Below are 20,198 nucleotides of genomic sequence, written 5' to 3'. Positions count from 1 at the left end.
TAGAAAGCTTCCTGTTGGCTCTTCTGTCTGCTCATTCCAGGGTTCATTCCGCGCAGCTGTGTGGGCATGGGCTGAGGGAGGGGCTCCGCAAAAGGTCTTGAACCTTATGTTTGCCTTTGGCTGGATGCTGCCCCCCCCCCCCGTCTTTAGTGGTCGGTGCCTAGAATCTAGCTCAGGTGTTACGGTTCCTTCAAGCTCCGGTACCTAGAAGACTGTAAATCCCCGTGTAGACAGTCCATAGTTGTCCACAGAGCACGGGGTCCATCAAGAAAGAAAGTGACAGTAAAAAAAAAAAAAAGTATCATATCATTTATGAGACTGAATCTTCTTTCCAGCGTTCTTGGTTTTCATGGCCATGATCCTGTTCGTGGGGAACACACAATCCAACCATCTCTCCAAAGAGCTGGCCCAGACGCTGTACCCTGTATATCCAGCAGCCACCTACGGAGGAGTGACCCACAGCTATGGTTACTCGTTTTGGCTCACACTGCTTGTCATTCTTCTAAATGTTGTCACAGTGGTCATCATTTTTTTCTACCAGAAGGCCCGATACCAGCGAAAACAGGAGGAGAGAAAGCCCATGGAATCTGCTCCAAGAGATGGAATTCTATTCTGAAGCCAATGTTCTGTAATTTTGTTAGTAGGTCTATTGCACTGTCCATCAGCTCCCCAGCAGCGACCGGCTCGCTTGTCTGGACAATCAGCATGCAACCCTGGTTGACTGTCACTTTGTGATTGTCTTGTATCTCAGGACACTCCATAAATGATGTCACCTTGGAAAGGGTTCTTCCCACTAGGGTGGGGAAGATGAAGGGAAAGCGCTCCAGTCCATGCACGATTCAAAGCAGTAAAATGATTATGAGACTATGGACCCTCCCGAGCTGGTCTCACTCTCTAAGACAATAAAGGTTTGTGGTATGGATCTTTCCCTTAAGTAGTTTAAAGCACTTTAGCACCTACGATCTCCTCCTCCTCAGGAGGGACCAGGTATTTTTATGCCACTGTTTGAGTGAAGACTTCCAGGGACAGAGGGAATCAGAACTCATCATTCCAGGACCGGGTATTGGAGGCAAAAGGTGTACGAGACTTGGGAATAAATGCCCTGGTCCTCTGGACCCTCGGTTGTCAACATAATTCAAGCCTGGTAGTGGGTAGAAGTGCTGATATATGACCTTCAAATGCATTTTTTTTTTGAGGTTCCAAGGTGCAGTTTTTGTATGGAAGAGAGTAGAAAGTGAGAAGATTAAGGAAAGATAAAAACTACAGTCCTAAAGCCTTCACACAAGGGAGGCTATGTGTATCTCTGGTTTAAAAGGATTGTGGTGAATTAGTCAAAAAGGGACATATAACGTTGCCACAAGTTCTAGTAACCAGCCCTTTGTTGTTGACACAGTATAGTTGGCCGGATGGGAGTGTATCAGCCATCAGTGGCTTCCTGCCCAGCCAAAGGCTAAGCAGTGGCTTGGAGCACTGAGCTTGCAGGCATTCCCCAAGTCAAGGCTAGGCAGATGCAGAACACAGAGGTTGGGTTGGCCTCTAAGAACATGTGAGTAAAATGCGTTCGCAGACTCCAAAGAACACAATGGCCAATCAGGAAATTTTTGAAAAACTCCAGAATGGATTAGACCTACTTTCCCAGTAGGATATCCTTCTAGAAAATCCCTCCGAGGATCTTTTGGGCCCTAATATCCCACAAATCAGTCAGGTTTGACACTGACAGGATCCTGAAATCATGACCCGTCGCATCTTGATTGAACCAAAGCCAAACAGAGCAGAAATCTATTAGTGTAATTTTCGAAGCAGCAGCTCTTTGGACAGAAAGATATATCCTTTATGAAGCTGTTAGAGATTCATGACCTTCTTATCTACTATATTCCAACAATCTTCCTTAGAAATAATATTTTTCATTCAAAAAACTCCCATTGACTACCTATGATGATGCAATTAGCACTATGCTAACCCAGGTACCTGCCACGGCAGAGCTTACTATGGAGAAGTCAGGACAAACATTCCAAAAGCAGTTGTTAAATTCCACATAAAACAGGTACTTAGTCACCAGACTGTGCTGATTCTCTGAAAGGTCGGTCCTCTATAACCGCCCACCCCCAAGTCGAGGTTACGCTAATAAATTAACTTGCTGTGCAACGTTGGACGTATTAAAAATATGATTCTCAACAGTGAAAAGGTTCTAAGTTCTTTGAAACTGAAAACATTCATGTTCTTTGAAGGTTGGATTTTATATCGGGCTTGGATAACGTGGACAAGCAATAGAAGAGGAAACAGGTATGGGTAACAAATCATGCAAATGATCGCTGAATAGGTAGGTGCTCACACCCCATGTTAATGCAAAGGACACTATGAAATATAAAGACCATGTTTCCTCTTTTTCCTCATCTCAGAGTGTGAACTATCTCAAGCCTTATATCACAGGCAACCTTTAAAGAACCATTCAGAACAGGAATCTGGTATGTGGAAGTACGGTTCACAGTTCTGGGGATGAAGAGCTTGACTCTTACTGTGTCTGAAGGTAGAAACTCTGTGTGTTCCTTAGAAATCTTAAAGAAGAATGAAGTCTGCAGACTTCTCCTAGACGTAGCCGTGATCGGCTGTTCTAAAATTACTTCATGAATGCGCATTATGTTTGTTGTCATGGAACCACATGAAGCACTATTTTGAAGGTCTGAACTATTCTGTGGAATTAGAAGTTTCCAGCGGTCATGATATGACACCCCCCCCCCAATTAGCCCATGTGGTCTTATGACGATGAGCTGGATGACAAGATTCATGCACACTTGAAAAATAAATAAATCACATAGAATATTGTCCTCTTCAATATTATAAGAACACAGGGTCTATGATGATAATATTAGGGAAATTAATTCTTTACTCAAAGTGAGGGGATCCCTGGGTGGCTCAGCGATTTAGTGCTGCCTTTGGCCCAGGGTGTGATCCTGGAGACCCGGGATCCCACATCAGGCTCCCTGCATGGTGCCTGCTTCTCCCTCTGCCTGTGCTTCTGCCTCTGTCTCTCTGTGTCTCTCATGAATAAATAAATATAATCTTTAACAAATAAATAAATAAAGTCAAAGTGATTACCACCCCCCACCCCCCCACCCCCTCCAGCAGTGAGTTGATGTTTGCAAAGCACTTTGGGAGGCAGGGACATCCCCCCCCCCCCCAGGTAAGCTTTGCTCTCACTATTAGAGTTTTATTTGCTCATCTCAACAAACCCTGGGGATGAAGCAGGGCGGGAAGGATTGTGTCCATGGATATGAGACTGTTCAGGGTCCGTGCAGCGCTCCAGCAGCCAGCCCTCCATGGCCATACAGTAGTGCTATTCCTGCAAGTGACACGTGGCCATACGGGTGGACAAATCAGCTGCTTGCTGCCTTCAGGGCCTGCTCGGTGTTCTTGGAAGCCCTGGGAGCCTGCAGATTCTGCAAAGGGCAGGTGGCCACCAAGCAGAGCTCCAGAACAGGTTCTCCTGCCTGCACATCACCCCCCCCCCAATGACCATCCTCCTCCTTCACTGAAACCTGCCAAAGAGCACAGACTTGAAGGCAGGTTCTTAGTCACCTGATCTGATGTCCTTCTGCAGCCTGACTAAGGACGTGGGCCCAGCGTGTGTGGGAGTGGATGGCTCAGAGGCAGGAGGCTTTCTGATTCTGAAATTGCAGCACAGAGAGACTGGTCCTTGGTCCCTGAGCCACACTGTGCTCTCCTGACCCCGGCACCCAGAACCTCCCTCCCCCTCACTGGGTGGGGGGAGGCTGTGGGCAGATAAATCCTTCAGCCAGAAGCGTGGAAGGCAGATCCATCCACACAGCCCTGTTCCCCATCCTCACCCCCGAAAACCTCATCACCCAGGGTGTGGAGACACAGCTGGAGGCTCCATGTGTAAATTGCTCTGGGATCTCAGAGCTGGCCCACTCATGGCCCCTTCTGAGCTTCTATCTGTTTTTTCATGACCAAAAACTAAAAAGTAAATAATAGAAATGACAGTCAGCATAGGATGGAGAGGGCCGTTCTGGAGTCAGGCTGCCTGCCTGTGTGGAGAAGTTACTTAACCTCAGAGAGCCTCACTCTACTCATCTGTGAAATGGGATGACAAAAGCAGGATTTGCTCTCAGGGTTGCGGGATGGACCCCGCCGAGGTGTGTGGAGGCTCCTGGTCCCCGATAACGGGCACCATCCTCCCTCACAGACCCTTCAGTATATAAAAACTGTAATCCGGACTAAAGGTGAGCTCGTGCTCCCACCCTTAGCTACTGCAGGCCACGCCATTCTTGTGCTTGGTAAGTGAGCAAGCGCCAAACAACCTAGACTAGGGAAGTTGGTAAACTTGACCGAGCGTCTGAAGGTGGCAGGTGGCAAGGCAGAGGTCAAAGCAACACTCGGACGGGTATGCTTCCCGGCCTCTATCTGACTCAGTTCCCAAAACACTGCTTTTCGTCAGGCTGGTGGCACAGGCCCGCGGTGGGGCCCCGGGACGGAAGTGGGAAGGGAAGGCGGTCCCCACGGAAGGCGCGGCCTACTGGGTGCCCCCGTTACATTTCACCGCATGTGTGAATCTCAGGGTGGCTCCCGTTCACTCAGAACCAAAAGGAGCAGCTTGTTCCAACAAAGCAGCCAGTTGGTTTTGAAGAAAACCTTCAGCCGGCCTGGGTGCTAACCTGAGCTGGAGAGGGTGGGGTCTGGGTGACATGACACACCCAGAGAAGGCAACACATCCTGTGACCAAAGGACTTTGTGCTGCTGAAAATAGAAGGAAGGCCCGATTACTCATGATGACCAGGGTCACTGGCTTTCGAACGCCGTGCTCAAGGAGGAACTGAGGTAGGTGGGAAGCCTGACACACGACATGCTCTGAGTGGGAGGCCCCGAAGCATGCCCAGGTTCTGTTCCCGTTCTGGAATGTTCTTTCTGCCGTGTGTTTTCACCCCACCCAGGGACAGAAAATTGATCACGCTGTCGGAATTTCAGACAACATCCTAGCTACTACGACCATCCTGTTGTGTTTGTGATGGGCTTCAGATCATGAGAGTTTTCTTTTCAAAACGTTTACTTGTTAAGACAGAAAGATAAGTCAGAGAGAAGTTGCGTTGTGTTTTAGGACTATTAGTCTTAGACACACAGCTTGGAAAGCGAGCGCTCCTCTGGCCGCCCACCTCCCTCCTTAGCAAGAGGCTTAGACTTTTCATTTTTAGCCATGACCCTTTGGGAGAGGCTCTGCTCACCCAGTGATGTGGAAGCAAGCTACTTCAACAAAATGTTCAATGGATAAATCACTCTTCCGGAAGAGGAAGTCTCCGCTCTTCTAGTTACTCGCAGCCGAGGTGAGGCTCACAGATGGCTGGGCTGTGGTCCTCACAGCTCTGAGAGGAGCAGCAGCACAGCACCCGGCACTGTCTCTCGTGTGCCCTCCTCTAGATGCTCTGCAGGAGGGCTCGTTGGCTCCTCAAGCCCAAGCATGGGTTGGTTTACAAATAATCCCATTTTTTTTAAAGATTTTATTTATTCATGAGAGACAGAGAGAGAGAGAGAGGCAGAGACACAGGCAGAGGGAGAAACAGGCCCCATGCAGGGAGCCCGACTTGGGACTCGATCCTGGGTCTACCAGGATCATGCCCTGGGCCAAAGGCGGCGCTAAACCACTGAGCCACCCGGGCTGCCCCAATTAATCCCATTTTTAAGACAAAGGGCTGAGGTGGTATGTCCGCCATGCCAGATAAGGGAGAGGCTGAGCAGAGATTCCATCTTAGCCTCTCAGCCCAGGTCTCCTGAGAGGTGCATGGCTGGGACCAATAACCCCACAGTGTCACCCTGCACACATATGAAAGGGTGGTAAAAAGTCTCAAGTGCACATCCAAGCGTTAGACCTTGGCCCCCGCTGGGCATCCCCTAGGCATGTGGCATTTGACGTTAACTGGACTTGCTGGATTCTTAAAGTGTTTAATTGGGTAATCATTCACCTTTTGTGTTTTTTTTGTTTGTTTTTGTTTTTTTTTTTTTGGTGTTTTTTTTTTTTGGACTTGTTTTTTTAAGATTTTATTTATTTGTTTGACACACAGAGAGAGAGAGCACAAGTAAGGGGAGCGGGAGAGAGAGAAGCAGGACCCTGGGATCATGACCTGAGCCAAAGGCAGACACTTAACCAACTGAACCACCTAGGCGCCCCTCATTCACCTTTTGATTAAAAATTTAACCATTTTCACCAGACACTACACGCTGTGTGTAATCTTTATGTCTGTAAGGTAAGACTAACCTCTTGTGGCTGGCCCCATCACAGCTGTGAGCAGGGAGTGAGTATCCTACTAAAGGTGGCCATGTAGTACAGAAAACACATGCTTCTGTGTTAACAGACTTAGTTTTAGTGAGGACGCGGTGTGCGGATATTTATTGAGTGCTTAGTCTACTTAAGACATGAAGTAGAAAAAAAAAAAAAGACACGAGGTGGGAGGTCAGGACCCAGCAGTGCCTGATAGGTATGGGGCTTCCTGTGCAGTGGGACAGACAGACAAGCCCATGACAAGTTGGTTTTCAAAGGAGAACCTCTGGGTGCTGTGGGAGCACCCCGATGGACAACCGGAAGGCTTCCCTGAGAAAGACCTGGCCTTCTCCTCTCCAAACTCTGTGACCTTGAGCAAGGACTACAACAGGCTCTGGAGGGGATCTAATCTGACCCACCGGTCTCAGGGTTAGGAGTAAAGGAAGCTGAAACGTACTGAGCAAAGGCACAGCTTTCTTGTCTCTGCTTCCTCATTTGAAAAATAAAAATTAAGGGGCAGAAGAAGATTTAGGAGCCTCTAAATTCTTTCTTTTTTTCTTTTTAATTTCATGGAGTTGATTTTTTTAAAGAAACATTTATATAAACACCAAATGTGGCCAGATCAAGTTTTCAAGTATGGAGGACAGATGTAATACGTGTTGTCCAGAGAATGTTCCTATAACATTTTATTTTGGCGAATGCAAAGGGATATAATGGGCCTACTCTGTGGGGAGCTTTCTTTGCTGCACAGTGTTGTTGAAACTTCATCTTCAGCTTTTGCCTAACAAAAGCAATAAATGAATGATGACAATTGATAGGAGGTGAAAAGCTCATTTCATGCTCCAGAATACGGGATCTTTGAGCAGAAAAAAACAAAAGTCTACTTTCCAGACTCTTTATTCCCTTTACACTTATGTTTAGATGCCAAAGATCCAGGGGTACTGTGCTGTCGAGGCAACTCCAGGATCATCCCTCTGGGAGCTCCATGGTATTTTACTGAGCATTTGGACCCACGGACATCTCACATCCTGCTCTATCTGCAGCCTCAGCAAGACTTTCAGAGCTACTCTCTGACCCGAGTCAATGAATGCCACACCAACTAAGAAATCGCCAACTTCAGTGTCAGCCATGTAAATTGTCTAGCTTAATGTCTCCATGAAAATGTGTCCATTATGGACTTGTCCATTCAAAAACTTGTAAAGAGTTTAGGTAGCACGGGAGGTGATGCATCACCTTTTGAGAGGATTGCAGAGGTTGGTGACACTGAAGACCCCAAAGAACTTTTGTTTACTTGGGCTGATTCCGCCAATACTTGCCATGTTAGAAATTAAACTTATTACAAGTATTCACAATAATATGTATTTATTTATTTAAAAATCATAGTGTAACATAACATTTTAATGAAGACTATGAAAAATTTTAGAACGAAAAGTATGAATCTCATCAGTACCTGGCATGATAGAAGACAGCTGGATCCTCATGCCTGCTCCGTCTTCCATCTGTCATGATAAGTTATTTTAAATCCAACTGCACATAGAGATATAGTCAGAAGAGGGAGGAGTATTTTGATGGACTTTTTAGAAAACCATAGATATGGTTTTCTCCTTTGATGCTACACCAAAACTCAACAGAGGGCCATTGCTTAAAGGTCGGTTGTGATGTGAAATCTGAAGCTATATGAGCGAATTTTTCCTTCTCTGTGACATCAAAACATTATTTTGGTCTCCCTTGCTGTGAATGGACCGCTCACCCAAGCATGACTTTGTAACATCAAATATTGGACACGTAAAAGACGCCGGTTCACTGAATTGTGTGGCTCTTCCAAAAGCTGATAAATTCACTATAAACATTGAAAACTCACTTTTGTAAATACTGCCACCAATCTCATCAGAAAAGTATGTAAGTATCGGGGAGCTAGTGAGCCCAAGTTGGCAGATAGCAGCAAGTTTTCCAAGATTCCCATCTTCACTGGAAAGCTCAAATTTTATCATTGGCAACAAATACTGTCAGTTGTTTTCCTTGAAGTGACAGACTCACTTTATTCATTTTGGAGAAGATGTTGCCAAATACTCAATGCTGAATAACCGTGGTTGGTTAGTCATTCTTCCAAATAAAAATTCCATGAAAAAGGCAGCAGAGCTCACAATTCAGTGAATCACACAAATGCTTTTCCTGGAGACTATCCTGTACTTGAGTAATGCAGCAAACAAGCTGTAAGCATATCTTTGTTTTGATCAAAAGTGTTCCTAACTAAAAGTGGTCTTTTTTTAAAAAAAAATCTGCTGCAAGTGTGTGGTGGCAAAGAATGCAATGTCTAGTGCAATTTGATGTGTACAACTTGATTTGTGTTAAGGTGTAAGCAATTTTACCACCGTTGCCTTTCCTCCATTCATTCAAGTATCAACCTAGTAGAAAAGACAACATCTTAGTATTATAATGAAAATAGTTCTGACCTCATAGACCTTCCGTGGGAGTCTCAAGAACCCCAGGAGTCTGGGATCATTCTTTTGAGAATGGCCTCTGTGGATATTTTCCATCAAAAGTCTGTCGTGTGAGAATAACTGAGCTGAATGAAGCTTATTAAGTCAATGTCACAAACCTGATTTTTGATCTTTCCAATGATTAGGTTTCAGTGTAGGACTGATATCCAGGAGTTGAAAGGTTCTGGATCTTTAAGAAAACCTTCTAATTAGTTTGTTACTATTCACTTCTCAGTGGGTGAGTGTCTTTGGGCCCTTGGGCAAAGGCCCCTTCCCTAAGAGGTGATCCATAGAGACGAGTCAAGAACTGGACCAGTCAAGTTTGATGATCTGGAGTTTATCTTTCTATTAAAAATAATTTTGATAGTTGCTCGTTGATTTAGAGAAAATCAGCTCATCATTTCATGGGTCCTCAACAAGGAAGTTTGAAGTCAACATTTCCAGTGCGTCTGGGTTGCATCTAGTCTATGGGGCCCCTACTATCATTGTGTGGGTTCACCTCCACGACTTTGTCAATCTCCGTGTGTTTACGACCCAAGGCCCTGCTCCATAAATTACAATTAACTTTCTTTCTGAGGGCTTCATGATGTTTTTACAAAAATTCAAATTTTTGCAAGACATTTACAATCATAATTCCTTTGTCTTAAAGACCTTGCCCTGAATTAATGGGAAGTGTATCTAGTGATATAGAAATAAGCTGTCTTCCACATATGGAATCTGATTTTTGGCTTTAAAATCACAAATCAGTTCCTGTTGGAGTGGATACTCCCTCTGGGAGGTTCACCCAAAGTCCCCTAGCATGAGATTTTCATTAGATCTTGAGGGAAATCTGCTTCTAGAATGTTCTCTGAAAGCTCTGGCTTCTATAAATTTAGTTTTCTGCCAAGGTAATCCATAATTTTCTTTTTTTTTAATCTTTAAATGCAGGAAATGAAGAAAACAAAGAAAGGATCATTTTATTGACTTCTTACACAGCAGAAAATGTTTTTTTTAAAAAAATATTTTATTTGTTTACTAGAAAGAGAGAGAGAGAACACAAGCAGGGGACCATCAGAGCAGGCAAAATGAGAAGCAGACTCCCCACTGAGCAGAAAGCCCATAGTGGGGCTCTATCCCCGGACCCCAGGATCATGACCTGAGCTGAAGGCAGACACTTAACCAACTGAGCCCACCAGGCGTCCCGCAGAAAATGTTTTTAATGAATCTGGGCTGGGTTTTGAATCTTCAGGCATGAACCCTGGGCTTCCCAGCCTCCAGAACCCTGAGAAACAAGTGTCAGCTATTTCAGGACCCGAGTCTATGGCCTTTTATGACAGCAGCCCTAGCTGACCACGACAGGCTCTTTGGAGCCACTCAGCTACAGAGCCCGGGGGAACGTGAGCAGAAGCAAGGCTCTGAGGTCACTGCTTTCCAGAAGCACCGGTAGGTAAGTAGCAGCTGGTGCAGGAAAGCAGTGAACTGACTGGTGACCGTGGAGCGGTGTGGAGGGAAGAGGCCAGCAGCTAACCCCGGGTGTGTGTCCTCCAGGTGAGGATGGATTGTAGCAAAGAAGGAAATCTTTGATTTGAGAAATCACGGCAGCTCCCCAAGTGAACCAGCGAGCCCCCCAGCTGGCTCCCGTCCAGGTGGGTCTCTGTGGGAAGGAAGGAGGGGAGGAGAGTGCTGGGCCCTGGGCCAGGCGGGGTCAGGGCTCTGAGGGGCTGGGGGGCATCGCCGGGGGCCCAGGGAGGGGCTGATCCAGGAGGGTGGAAAGCCATCGCGCATGACTCCTTGTTGCTGAAGACCCGACCCCCACTGAAGGATCCTCTTTCCCTTCAGGCCTGCGGTTTGGGGGAGCCTTGGGGCAGCAGGGGCAGGGCAGAGACACAGCGGGCAGGTGCTCCTGGGCGATGCAAAGCCCTCCCTGAGCATCGTCGCTGAGCGGATGGCGGATGGCGTAGCCGACCTTTGGGGGAGTCTCGCTACGGGAACTGAGTGAGTGACCTTCTGTCTTGGGAAGACAGACGCCCGGGGGGCTCTCAGGGCTGGGGACATGGGGAACAGCCCGCTGGCCTCCCTGAGTGAGCCGCAGGCAGGGCGGCTGGGGGCGCACGTGGGGAGCCTGCTCGCACCCCGACTCCTCCATGGCTGAGGCATCATTCCCATTTTCTGGGGGTGGACTGTGCATAAACACTCCGCTAATCAGATGTCAGCAACCCATTTTTAGACAACATGAAACACATCGGGAAAAAAGAGAGAGAGAGAATAATGTGCCAAATGCTCCTGCTCCCACCACTCAGAATTTAAAATGTTAGAAGTCTTTGCTCAACCTCATTAATCACCAGGGAAACGTACATCAGGACCACAGTGACATGCCACTTCGAACCCTCTAGTCCGGCTGCAATCGAAGGGTCAGACAATAGTCGGTGCTGGAGAGGTTGCAGAAAAATTAGAATTAGAACCTTCCTGCACTGCTGGGGGGATCTCGGAATGGTGCAGCCACTTTGAGAAACAGTCTGGCAGTTGCCCAAACAATGAAACAGATTTACACACAGCCCAGCAGCTCCAGCCCTATAGAGACACCCAGGAGAACTGAAAGCACACGTCCACATAAAAGCTTGTGTGTGAGTGTCCATGGCAGCATTATTCGTGATCTCCAAAAAGGTGGAAACCATCGAAACGTCCATCGGGTGATGGATACATCAAGAAGATGTTGTCCATCCCTACAAGGGAACGTGATTAGGGCCCTAAAAAGGAATGAAGTTCCGACCTGCTACGACATGGACGGATCTTAAACACGTGATGCTCGGTGACAGGAGCCAGACACCAAGGCCCGCACGTCACCTCATTCCACTCGTGTGAGATGTCCGGAATCGGGAAACCCGGAAAAACAGAAAGTGTTTGCTTGGAGCAGAGAAGACAGTGATGGCTGAAGGCACAGGGCTCTTCCTGAGGTGGCGGAAATGCTCTAAAAATCGACCGTGGTGATGGTCGCACGTCTCTGGGAACAGAGGAAAAAGCACTGAGTCGAATGCGCTCGTGGGTTGTACGGTATGTGAATTGTAGCTCCATTAGGCTACTTAAAAGTCCGCGATATTCTTCTCCAACGTTTTTCATATGAAAGGACCAAAATGTTACGAAACACGTGGAAGTCCCCTTTCTCTCCCTCCCTTCCTCGTCGTGAGCGAGGATTCCCTTCCAGTCTGCTCTAAAGCACTGTTCCATGTCATGCCCCTCTCTCCCCTTCCTCATTAACCACATGCAAGAGCGCTGGGAGATGGTGCCATGACCACCTCCATTTGACGGATGAGCAAACTGAGGTCACACAGGTCAAAACTGAGCTTCCCCCCGGGGTCAGAGAGCCAGGCTGACCAGGGCCGGGTGCTCCTGTTCCACGTCCGTGTTACAAACTCTACGCCCGCTCCCGCTTCCTCCAGCAAGCGTCTTTGGCCAAACCTCACAAATGATCCCACTGATCTGAAAAGAATATCGCAAATCACATTAACAGGGAAATCTGTTGCTCGCAGAAATCCCAAAACATCTCTGGTATTTTCCAGGAAACATTTTTAGAATCCCAAGGTGATTTCCTAAGTCCTTGTCTAAAAGGTGAAAAATCGCTATGCCGAACAGCTCGAGCAGACGGTCGAGATTTCTTCAGCACAACTCACCTAATTCTCACGTCCCAGACCCACAAATGTCACAAATCTCCCTACAAGTCTTGAAAATGTTACTACTTTCGTAGGCAAAGGATGAAGAACAGAGAGGAGCTGAGATGCTTCGCATTTCAGATACTCCATCACGATAAGGATGGACCTTCTGGGAGCCGTGAAGCAGTTGCAGAAAAAGAGACAGGTCGACAGAGAAACTTCTGGAAGGCCCACCGCGGGGAGCCTCTGATCACCCCCCCACTCCTGCTGCTCACTTGATTTATTTATTTTTCTTTTTTCTTTTCTTGATTTATTCATGAGAGACCCAGAGAGAGAGGCAGAGACACAGGCAGAGGGAGAAGCAGGCTCCATGCCAGGATCCCAGTGCGGGACTCGATCCCAGGACCCCGGGGTCACAACCTGAGCCAAAGGCAGACGCTCCACCACTGACCCCCCAGACGTCCCACTGCTCGCTTTCAGAAACCAGCCTCTGAGCCTCGGGGATGAGAGCTGGGCCCACCGGCCTTGTGGGGCCCCAGTATCTGCAAAGTGTCACAGGAGACCCAGTGATGGACGACACCTGGCCCTTGCCTTCAGCGCAATATCCTTATTAACTGATGTTGAGTGGTTTCCTATGGAAAGTCGGCCCATAATAGTGAAAAATAGCAGGGTTTTTAGATACTCTTTAGACCCAGGAGGGAACAGAGATGCACAAACTAACTGGGGCACCTCAGGCCGTGTGGGAGTGTGTTTGGTGGATGAGCTTCGCTCGGGGCAATCTAGGTGTGAACCTCCCGGTTGCAGGTCGAATTATGGAAGTCCCAGAAAGAGATGTGGAAGTCCTAACCCTGGCACCTGTGGATGTGGCCTTATGTGGAAATAGGGTCATGGCAGGTGTGATGAGTTACGAGGACGTCAGACTGGACGAGGGTGGCCCTTAATCCCATATGGCTGGTGTCCTTGTAAGAAGGGGGAAGGGAGCTGGTGGAAACGAGGCAGGGACTGGAGGGACGTGGCCCCAGCCAAGGGAGGCCTGGGGCCCCAGGAGCCGAGGGGTCAGGGAAGGACCTCTCCTTCTCTTTGTTGAGCATGGGGTCCTGGACCTGGGCCTCGCCCGCCCTTGCTTTTCTAGGCTGGCTCATGCTCCTGAGCCCTGGCCTACTCCGTCTACACCAACCCAGCCTGGCTTCACCCGGGGCCCCTCGGAGGGCCGCCGAGCTCTTGGGCTTCTGCGGCGTCTCCCTGAGAGGCTCTGTCAGCGACGGGACGCAGAGTTGAGTTGCCCCCACCTCCTGAGTAATCCCAGGGTCTGAGTCGAGGGTCCAGACAAGGAGCCCCAGACCTGCGGACACTGGTCAGCTGTTTCTAGGACCCCAAGAGGTCGTGGGACCCCAAGCCACCGTGCCCTGGCCCCAAGGAGCCTCCTGGCCTCAGCAATCTCCAGCCCCTGCTGTTTCCTGGCCCCCTGCAGCTGTCTCTTTCCAGAACTCTGGTTCCAGGGTTTGTTCAGGCCCCTAAGGCTGGGACGGTGTCTGGGACCTTCAGGCCTCCAGGCCTCTCTGAGAGGTTCTACCCTTGATGAGCCTCCTTCTGGCAGGAGGCGCCCACCCCGAGCCTGGGGCCTTGCTCACCCTACTGTGTGTGTAGAGCATGACCTGAGAGCTCCAGCAGGGCCAAGGGTCCCCGTGAGCTTCGTGATGCCCCGTGTCCCATCCCGAGGGGACACACCTCCCGGCGGAGGAGCAGCAGCCAGCGAGGCCACGGCAAGGCCAGCACACAGGTCATCGGATCTGCTGGATCTAATGACATGTGTTACGTGTCTTGTCATCCTCATTTTCCAACTTTCTTATTTAGTGTATTTTACAGAACTCTCGGGCCATGATGAACTGAAAACAAGAAACAAAACTGGCCCTAGACCGCAGCAAGTCTGGAAGCAAGCAGGTGTCAGAGGCACTGGGTCCCTGGGGCATGACTACAGGGGCCTGGCCCCGTGGGGCCCCATCCTCTGGGCCTGGAGCCGAGTGCCCACCACAGGACCCATCCCGTGGACGTGAGCTGGTGAGGGTTCAGGCGGGGGGGTGGGGGACTGGAGGTGTCCCAACTGAACACGGATCTTCCCTTTGCACCACCTGTCATCCCTCCCCGAGGCCCCCCTCACCCCATCCCCCCCAAACACACACACAGCTGAGGAGTGACAGCCTGGGGACTTAGGGAGGAGCCAGGAGGGGGTGGGGGGGTGTCAGGGAAGCTGGCCTTGCTCTCACTGGGTCAGGGTCTCACGTCCTAGCCTTGGCCCCTCTCTGCCACCCCTGCGCTCCCCAGCCTGCCTGCTTGCCTGTGACCTGAAGGGGCTGCCCCGGCCCAGGGGTCAGCGCCAAATCCGACCAGGCACCTGCTTTTGAAAAGGAAGCTTTATTGGACCCCGGCCGCGCCTGTGCTTTATGCAGGGTCTGTGCCCGCCCAGCGCAGCAGGGTTGAATAGTTGTGTCAGCCTGCGGCCTGCGAATCCCCCGGTGGTGTTCACTGGGACCCCTGCCCCCTCTCTGGATGAGCCCTTCTCTACGGGAGCAGCGCCGCCGCCTTGCGGGCAATTTGGAAATGGCACGTCTGCGGCGCCCACGAGGTACTCAGGATAATGTCCTGTTAATACAAGCTCCGGGTCACGCCTGAGACTCACACAACATTGTAGCCGACTATACACTAATAATAAAAAATATATATATACTTAAATGAAATAAAAATAAAATTAAAAAAGCAAAATAAAAAATGGGACGCCTGGGTGGCTCAGCGGTTAAGCATCTGCCTTCGGCTCAGGGCGTGATCCTGGAGTCCCGGGGTCGAGTCCCAGGTCGGGCTCCCTGCGTGGAGCCTGCTTCTCCCTCTGCCTGTGTCTCTGCCTCTCTCTCTGTGTCTCTCGTGAATAAATAAATAAAATCTTTAAAAAAAATAAGTAAATAAATACTCAAAAAATAAAAAGAAATAAAAATGAAATCTTGCCATTTGCAACGGTATGGCTGGAACTAGAGTATATGGGGCTGAGGGGATGAAGTCAAAGACAGATCCAAGTGATTTCACTCATAAGTGGAGTTTCCGAAACAAAACAAATGAGCAGAGGGGAAAAGAGGGAGACACGAACCAAGACACAGACTGTGAACTCTCCAGAGCCCACTGAGGGTCACCAGAGGGGAGGTTGAGGGCGGGGGTGGAGATGGGGCAAACAGGTGCTGGGGGGGCATTGAGGGGGGCACTTGCCGTGAGGAGCGCTGAGGAAGGTATAGGAGAGCCGAACCACTATACGGGGCCCCTGAAACCAATATTAACAGTGTGTTAACTAGCATTTAAATAAAGACTGCAAAAAAGAAAAATGTAGTTTTTTAAGAAACATATTTTATTTATTTATGCATCAGAGACACACAGAGAGGCAGAGACACAAGCATAGGGAGCCCGATGCCAGACTGGATCCCAGGATCCCGGGATCCTGCCCTGGGCCAAAGGCAAGACAGCCAACCGCTGAGCCACCCAGGCGTCCTGAAAAAATTTACCTTTTTAGTTCTTGTAGTCCCAGTTGATGCAGAATTAAGGCATCGTACTTATCATTTTGAGATTGGGAGCACAAGCAGGTGGCAGTCTCCGGGGGCGTCCCTAGGGAGGCTCTGAAGGGTAATCTCAGCCCATCAGGGCGTCTCCAGCCCCGGGACAGACTCCGCATCCGCGTCCGCATCCGCATCCCCGCGGCCGTGTCAACGCGGCACCACGAGAGGGCAGCATAAGCCCGTGCGTGTGGCCAGAGCTGGACCTCGCACTGGGGACCCGGGCAGAGGAGGGGAGGGGGGCTCCGAGAATCTTGGGGCTGGTGCGGGGCTCTCAGGAGTCAGGGGCCCCAGCGCGGGGGTCCCAACCCTGGAGGGGCGATCCTAGGGTCCTGGGGGAGCAGAGTGTCCCCAAACCCCTCCACCCCACCCTACCCACCCCCTGTGTTTCTGGAGATGCTCTTGTCCTCAGAGATGCTCCTTCACACGGTGCTCGGCCTTCCCCCTCCCTCCTGCAGGCCCGGTGCTCATCTGCATCCTCAAGGTTCCAGGAAGTCCGGCAACAGAGAAATGTGCCCCCTTCAGCTCAACTGACCCTTCCCCCCATGTCCCTGACGTGCGGGTGCGTTCCTGAGGACTCTGTGTGGGTTACGATGACTTACACCTCCAGGCAGGCCTTGGCAAAAGCCGACTTGGCATTTGGGGGGAGGCTCCTTTTTTAAAAAAGTTGAATTCTCGTTCATTTGCAAGCCGTCTTTGCCGGAATGGGGTTTGATTCCACCCAGCAGAGCGCCTCCCCCTGCGGGACTGGGAGGAGCAGGGGTGGAGAGGGGTGTGCCAAGAGGAGACTGGGGATCAGAGATTCTTTTTTTTTTTTTTTTTTTTACTGATTTATTTATTTATTTATTTATGAGAGAGAGAGAGAGAGGCAGAGGCAGAAGAGGGAGAAGCAGGCTCCCTGCAGGAGCCCAATGCAGGACTCGATCCCAGGACCCCAGGATCACAACCTGAGCAGAAGGCAGCCGTCCCACCGCTGATCCACCCAGGGGCCCCAGGATCAGAGAGTCTAAGTACACTGGGGACCCATCCGTCAGGCCTGTGGGCGAGTTTGCTTGTCCTGATCCCTGGGTCTCCCTTGGGCCCCTTGTCTGGGGAAACTGGTTACCCGAAAAAGCAGCCAAATGTTGATCATTATAACCCAACAGAGTCATTGAAGAAATGCAGAGGCCCCACACCTCAGGCTCTTCCTCTCCATGTGAGTCGGCGCATCTCCCTGCTGGACCACAGGCTTCTGGGCCGGAGGCTGGGAGAGGGGACGGCAGTAGGGTCCTCCTCTCCGTCCCCCACCCCGCCCGCCAGCCTGAGAACACAGCCCCCCGCAGTAGGACCACATCGCTGGGTGAATGCAGCCAGAGGAAGCACGAGCCTCGGAGCAGCTGGATCAACCTCACGCCTGGGTGACGCAGAAGATCACCTGCCACGGAGACACCCAGCCCTTGAGTGTCCCCTTCGTCATTAACAAGTGTCACCAACTCACATTTGTGCCAAAATCCTTTTAGGTGCCACATGTGCTACATCCTTGTAGATTCTGGGTGTCGGAAGCCCCCTCTCCCCCCTACCTCACCCACGGACCTGTGACAACCTCAGCTACATGATTGTCCCACTTTGTGTCACCGGAGGCCCTGAGATCAGGCCACCTCCTTCACGCAGCCCTCCACAGCGCCCTTGGCCGCACACCCTCAGCATTTTATTTGCATTGTGTGGGCACGGTCATCCCCCCACCAGGACAGGCTGGTGGCCCTGGATCCTTCTCGCACAGAGCAAATGGACTAAATTAAGCATGCATCAATGAAATTATCTGCTTCCCCTGAAACTAGGTGACCTCTGAGCGGGGACACATTCCTCACAGCTGCCCAGAAGCAGCTGGAGTGTTGACAACCCACAGGAGGATGTGGCCAGGCCCACTGTGGGCAGGCGGTTCTCAGGTCCTGTCAGGAGTCAGCGGCGAGGCGCTGGCCTGCTCCCCTTCCCGCCTGGCCGGCCTCCCTGGGAAGGGTCCCACCTCCTGCAGGGTGCCGGCCCCTCTGGGCCCTCGGCCCCTGCTTGGGGCAGCCCTTCCCTCCCTCGGCCCGGCGCCCCCGCATCCCAGTCCTGCCTTCCTCTGCGGCCCTTCCTGCTGCCCGCAGCCCCCATCCCGCCCGCCTTCTGGAATGTTCCGCAAAAGCAGAGGCCGGGCAACTCTCATTCCACTCCCAGCTCGGAGTGGAAGTTCAAGAGGCTCTTCAGGGAGTCTGGTCAGAGAAGTCTCGGGAAGGCACGGCCTGCAGACCCCAACCTGTCCAACCCGCCTCCTCTCCCCTAAAACCTCTCCTCGGTCTCCCCGAGCAGCTTCCTGCGTCTCACCCCTGGGCACACCTGCGGCCCTGCTGCCTTCACCCTGCCCTGCCCACTGCCCGGCTCTGCACAGCCTCCGCACCCCTGCCCCTTGCATCCCTGCTTGGCCTGGCTGTAGGGCTCAGCCACCCAGGGTCCCTGCCACACCCTGGCCAGGACCAGGTGCCACCCTGCCTGCCCCTCCCGCCACCTTCCTGAGCATCGTAGCTAGATGCAGCCCCCGGCGTGCTGCTGGGGACACTCTGCAGGCTGCGGCTGTCCCTCCTGGTCTTCCTGTAGGCCACCTCCCCCCTGCACGGCCTCCAGAGCGCCGGCTTCGGGCCCTCACCCCTGCCAACCAGCCCAGCCCAGGTGTGTCCCCCTGCCTGGCCAGGTCCCACGCTGCCCTGCGGACAGAAGGTGGCAGGGGGTGCCCCCCAGTCAGCAGTCAGCGTTCCTAGACCTCACTTCTGGGCGTGCACGCTTGGCTCTACGCTCACCCTCAGGTTTGAACCTTCACTTTGTCCATCTCAGGAGGTGACATTTATAAAAACCCCCTTCTTCTCTGCCTTGAAGAGTGGCAGCCACGGCTGGAACCGGGTCACTGCCTCCTGAGAAGCACAGTCCCCAGCAGCAAGGCCCCGGAGCCCTGCCCCATAGCTCTCCCCCTACCTCCTCCCCTTGGAACTCCCCGCCACCCCGAGCATTGCTTCCAGAACCCAGCTCTCTGGCGCTGGAAACTGAGACATAAAAGTCAATTACTTTATTGGGCTTAAAAAAATGAAAAGCAACCAGCAGACAGGATTTGTTTCCTAATTTATTTTCGGAACGAGTTTTCACTTGGTATTGATTGTCGCCGGTCTGGGGGTTGGGGAGGTGGTTTGAGATTTGTGTCCTGGTCCCTCTGGAGCCTGGCACAACAAAGGCCATGCATGCATCTCCTTGTTTGATAATGAATTCATTGTTTCCCCCCCTCTCCATAAAAAATGGTCACCAATTTATTAATATAATCAAAATTGAAAATCTCACCAATGTCTTTTTTATAGTTGGTTTGTTTGAATCAGAATCTAAAACAAATGTTAGATATATTTCCTGGATCTACAATGGTACCCACATGCTTCTCTTTCTCTCTCTCTCTCTCTCTTAACAACTATTTTTTGAAGAAACCAGATCATGTGTCCTATAGAATTTTCCACCTTTGCACTTTGCACCATGAGAATTCATTGTTGGGCAGCCCAGGTGGCTCAAGCATTTTGGCGCTGCCTTTGGCCCAGGGCCTGATCCTGGAGACCCGGGATCTAGTCCCACGTCAGGCTCCTTGCATGGAGCCTGCTTCGTCCTCTGCCTGTGTCTCTGCCTCTCTCTCTCCTCTCTGTGTATTCTCAGAAATAAATAAATAAAATCTTTAAAAAAAATAAATAAACATCATAGTCATAAAAAAAAAAAGAGAATTCATTGTTTTTAAAAGGAAGTAATGAGGAAGCATCTCAAGAAGCTGGCGATGTCCCCCACCCCCACCCCTCCAATGGAATATTCTCCAAGGCGCTGCCCATCCTCCCTCGGATCAGAGCATCCTTGGGCAGGTGAGTGTGAGCTGTAGGTTAATATGAGGCTCCCTTAATCCCTCCTAGAGTGGAAACCTGTTTGCATTGGGAGCAAACTTCCTTCCGGGGCCTGGCGGCTGGGGGTGGCCACACCAGCTCCTCCCACCCTCCTCCCCTTTGATGGGATTACTGGGGCCTGCGGAGGATCCATTTCACCTAATAGGCTCTGACCGTTGGCCTTTGGCGGGGTCACCTCGGAAGCCTCCCAGGGCCCGAGGCGAGAAGCCTTTCTTTCTTCTTGAAAAATTATTTCTCATACTCGGCGTAAGTTCTGTCTCGATGGGGATGTTTCATAGGTTTGCTGCTCTTGGGGATCA

General features: G+C 50.8%; 1 protein-coding gene across 10 annotated transcripts in view; it reads left to right on the top strand.

Moving 5' to 3' along the window:
• The window catches only part of CLRN3 (clarin 3), a 45,424-nt gene extending 25,797 nt beyond the window's left edge, over positions 1-19,627 (top strand). For 2 of the 10 annotated variants that reach the window (XM_055299964.1, XM_055299963.1), the window contains exons 2-6: positions 9,977-10,174; positions 10,276-10,373; positions 10,567-14,997; positions 17,110-18,649; positions 18,812-19,627. In XM_055299964.1, the coding sequence (XP_055155939.1) occupies positions 17,854-18,649; positions 18,812-19,053 (1,038 nt within the window). In that variant the 5' untranslated portion in view covers positions 9,977-10,174; positions 10,276-10,373; positions 10,567-14,997; positions 17,110-17,853 and the 3' untranslated portion in view covers positions 19,054-19,627. Of the gene's footprint in view, positions 1-335; positions 3,022-9,387; positions 10,175-10,275; positions 10,374-10,566; positions 14,998-16,823; positions 16,975-17,109; positions 18,650-18,811 lie in introns of those variants that run through there. The other 8 variants (XM_055299971.1, XM_055299970.1, XM_055299966.1 and 5 more) reach the window with 7 other exon arrangements.
• Positions 19,628-20,198: the final 571 nt, after the last annotated feature.

The sequence above is a fragment of the Nyctereutes procyonoides genome, unplaced genomic scaffold (genome assembly GCF_905146905.1).
Source record: "Nyctereutes procyonoides isolate TBG_1078 unplaced genomic scaffold, NYPRO_anot_genome, whole genome shotgun sequence".
Classification (NCBI taxonomy): domain Eukaryota; kingdom Metazoa; phylum Chordata; class Mammalia; order Carnivora; family Canidae; genus Nyctereutes; species Nyctereutes procyonoides.
The sequence above is the reverse complement of the archived record's forward strand: the minus strand, read 5'-3'. Positions and strand labels throughout refer to the sequence as shown.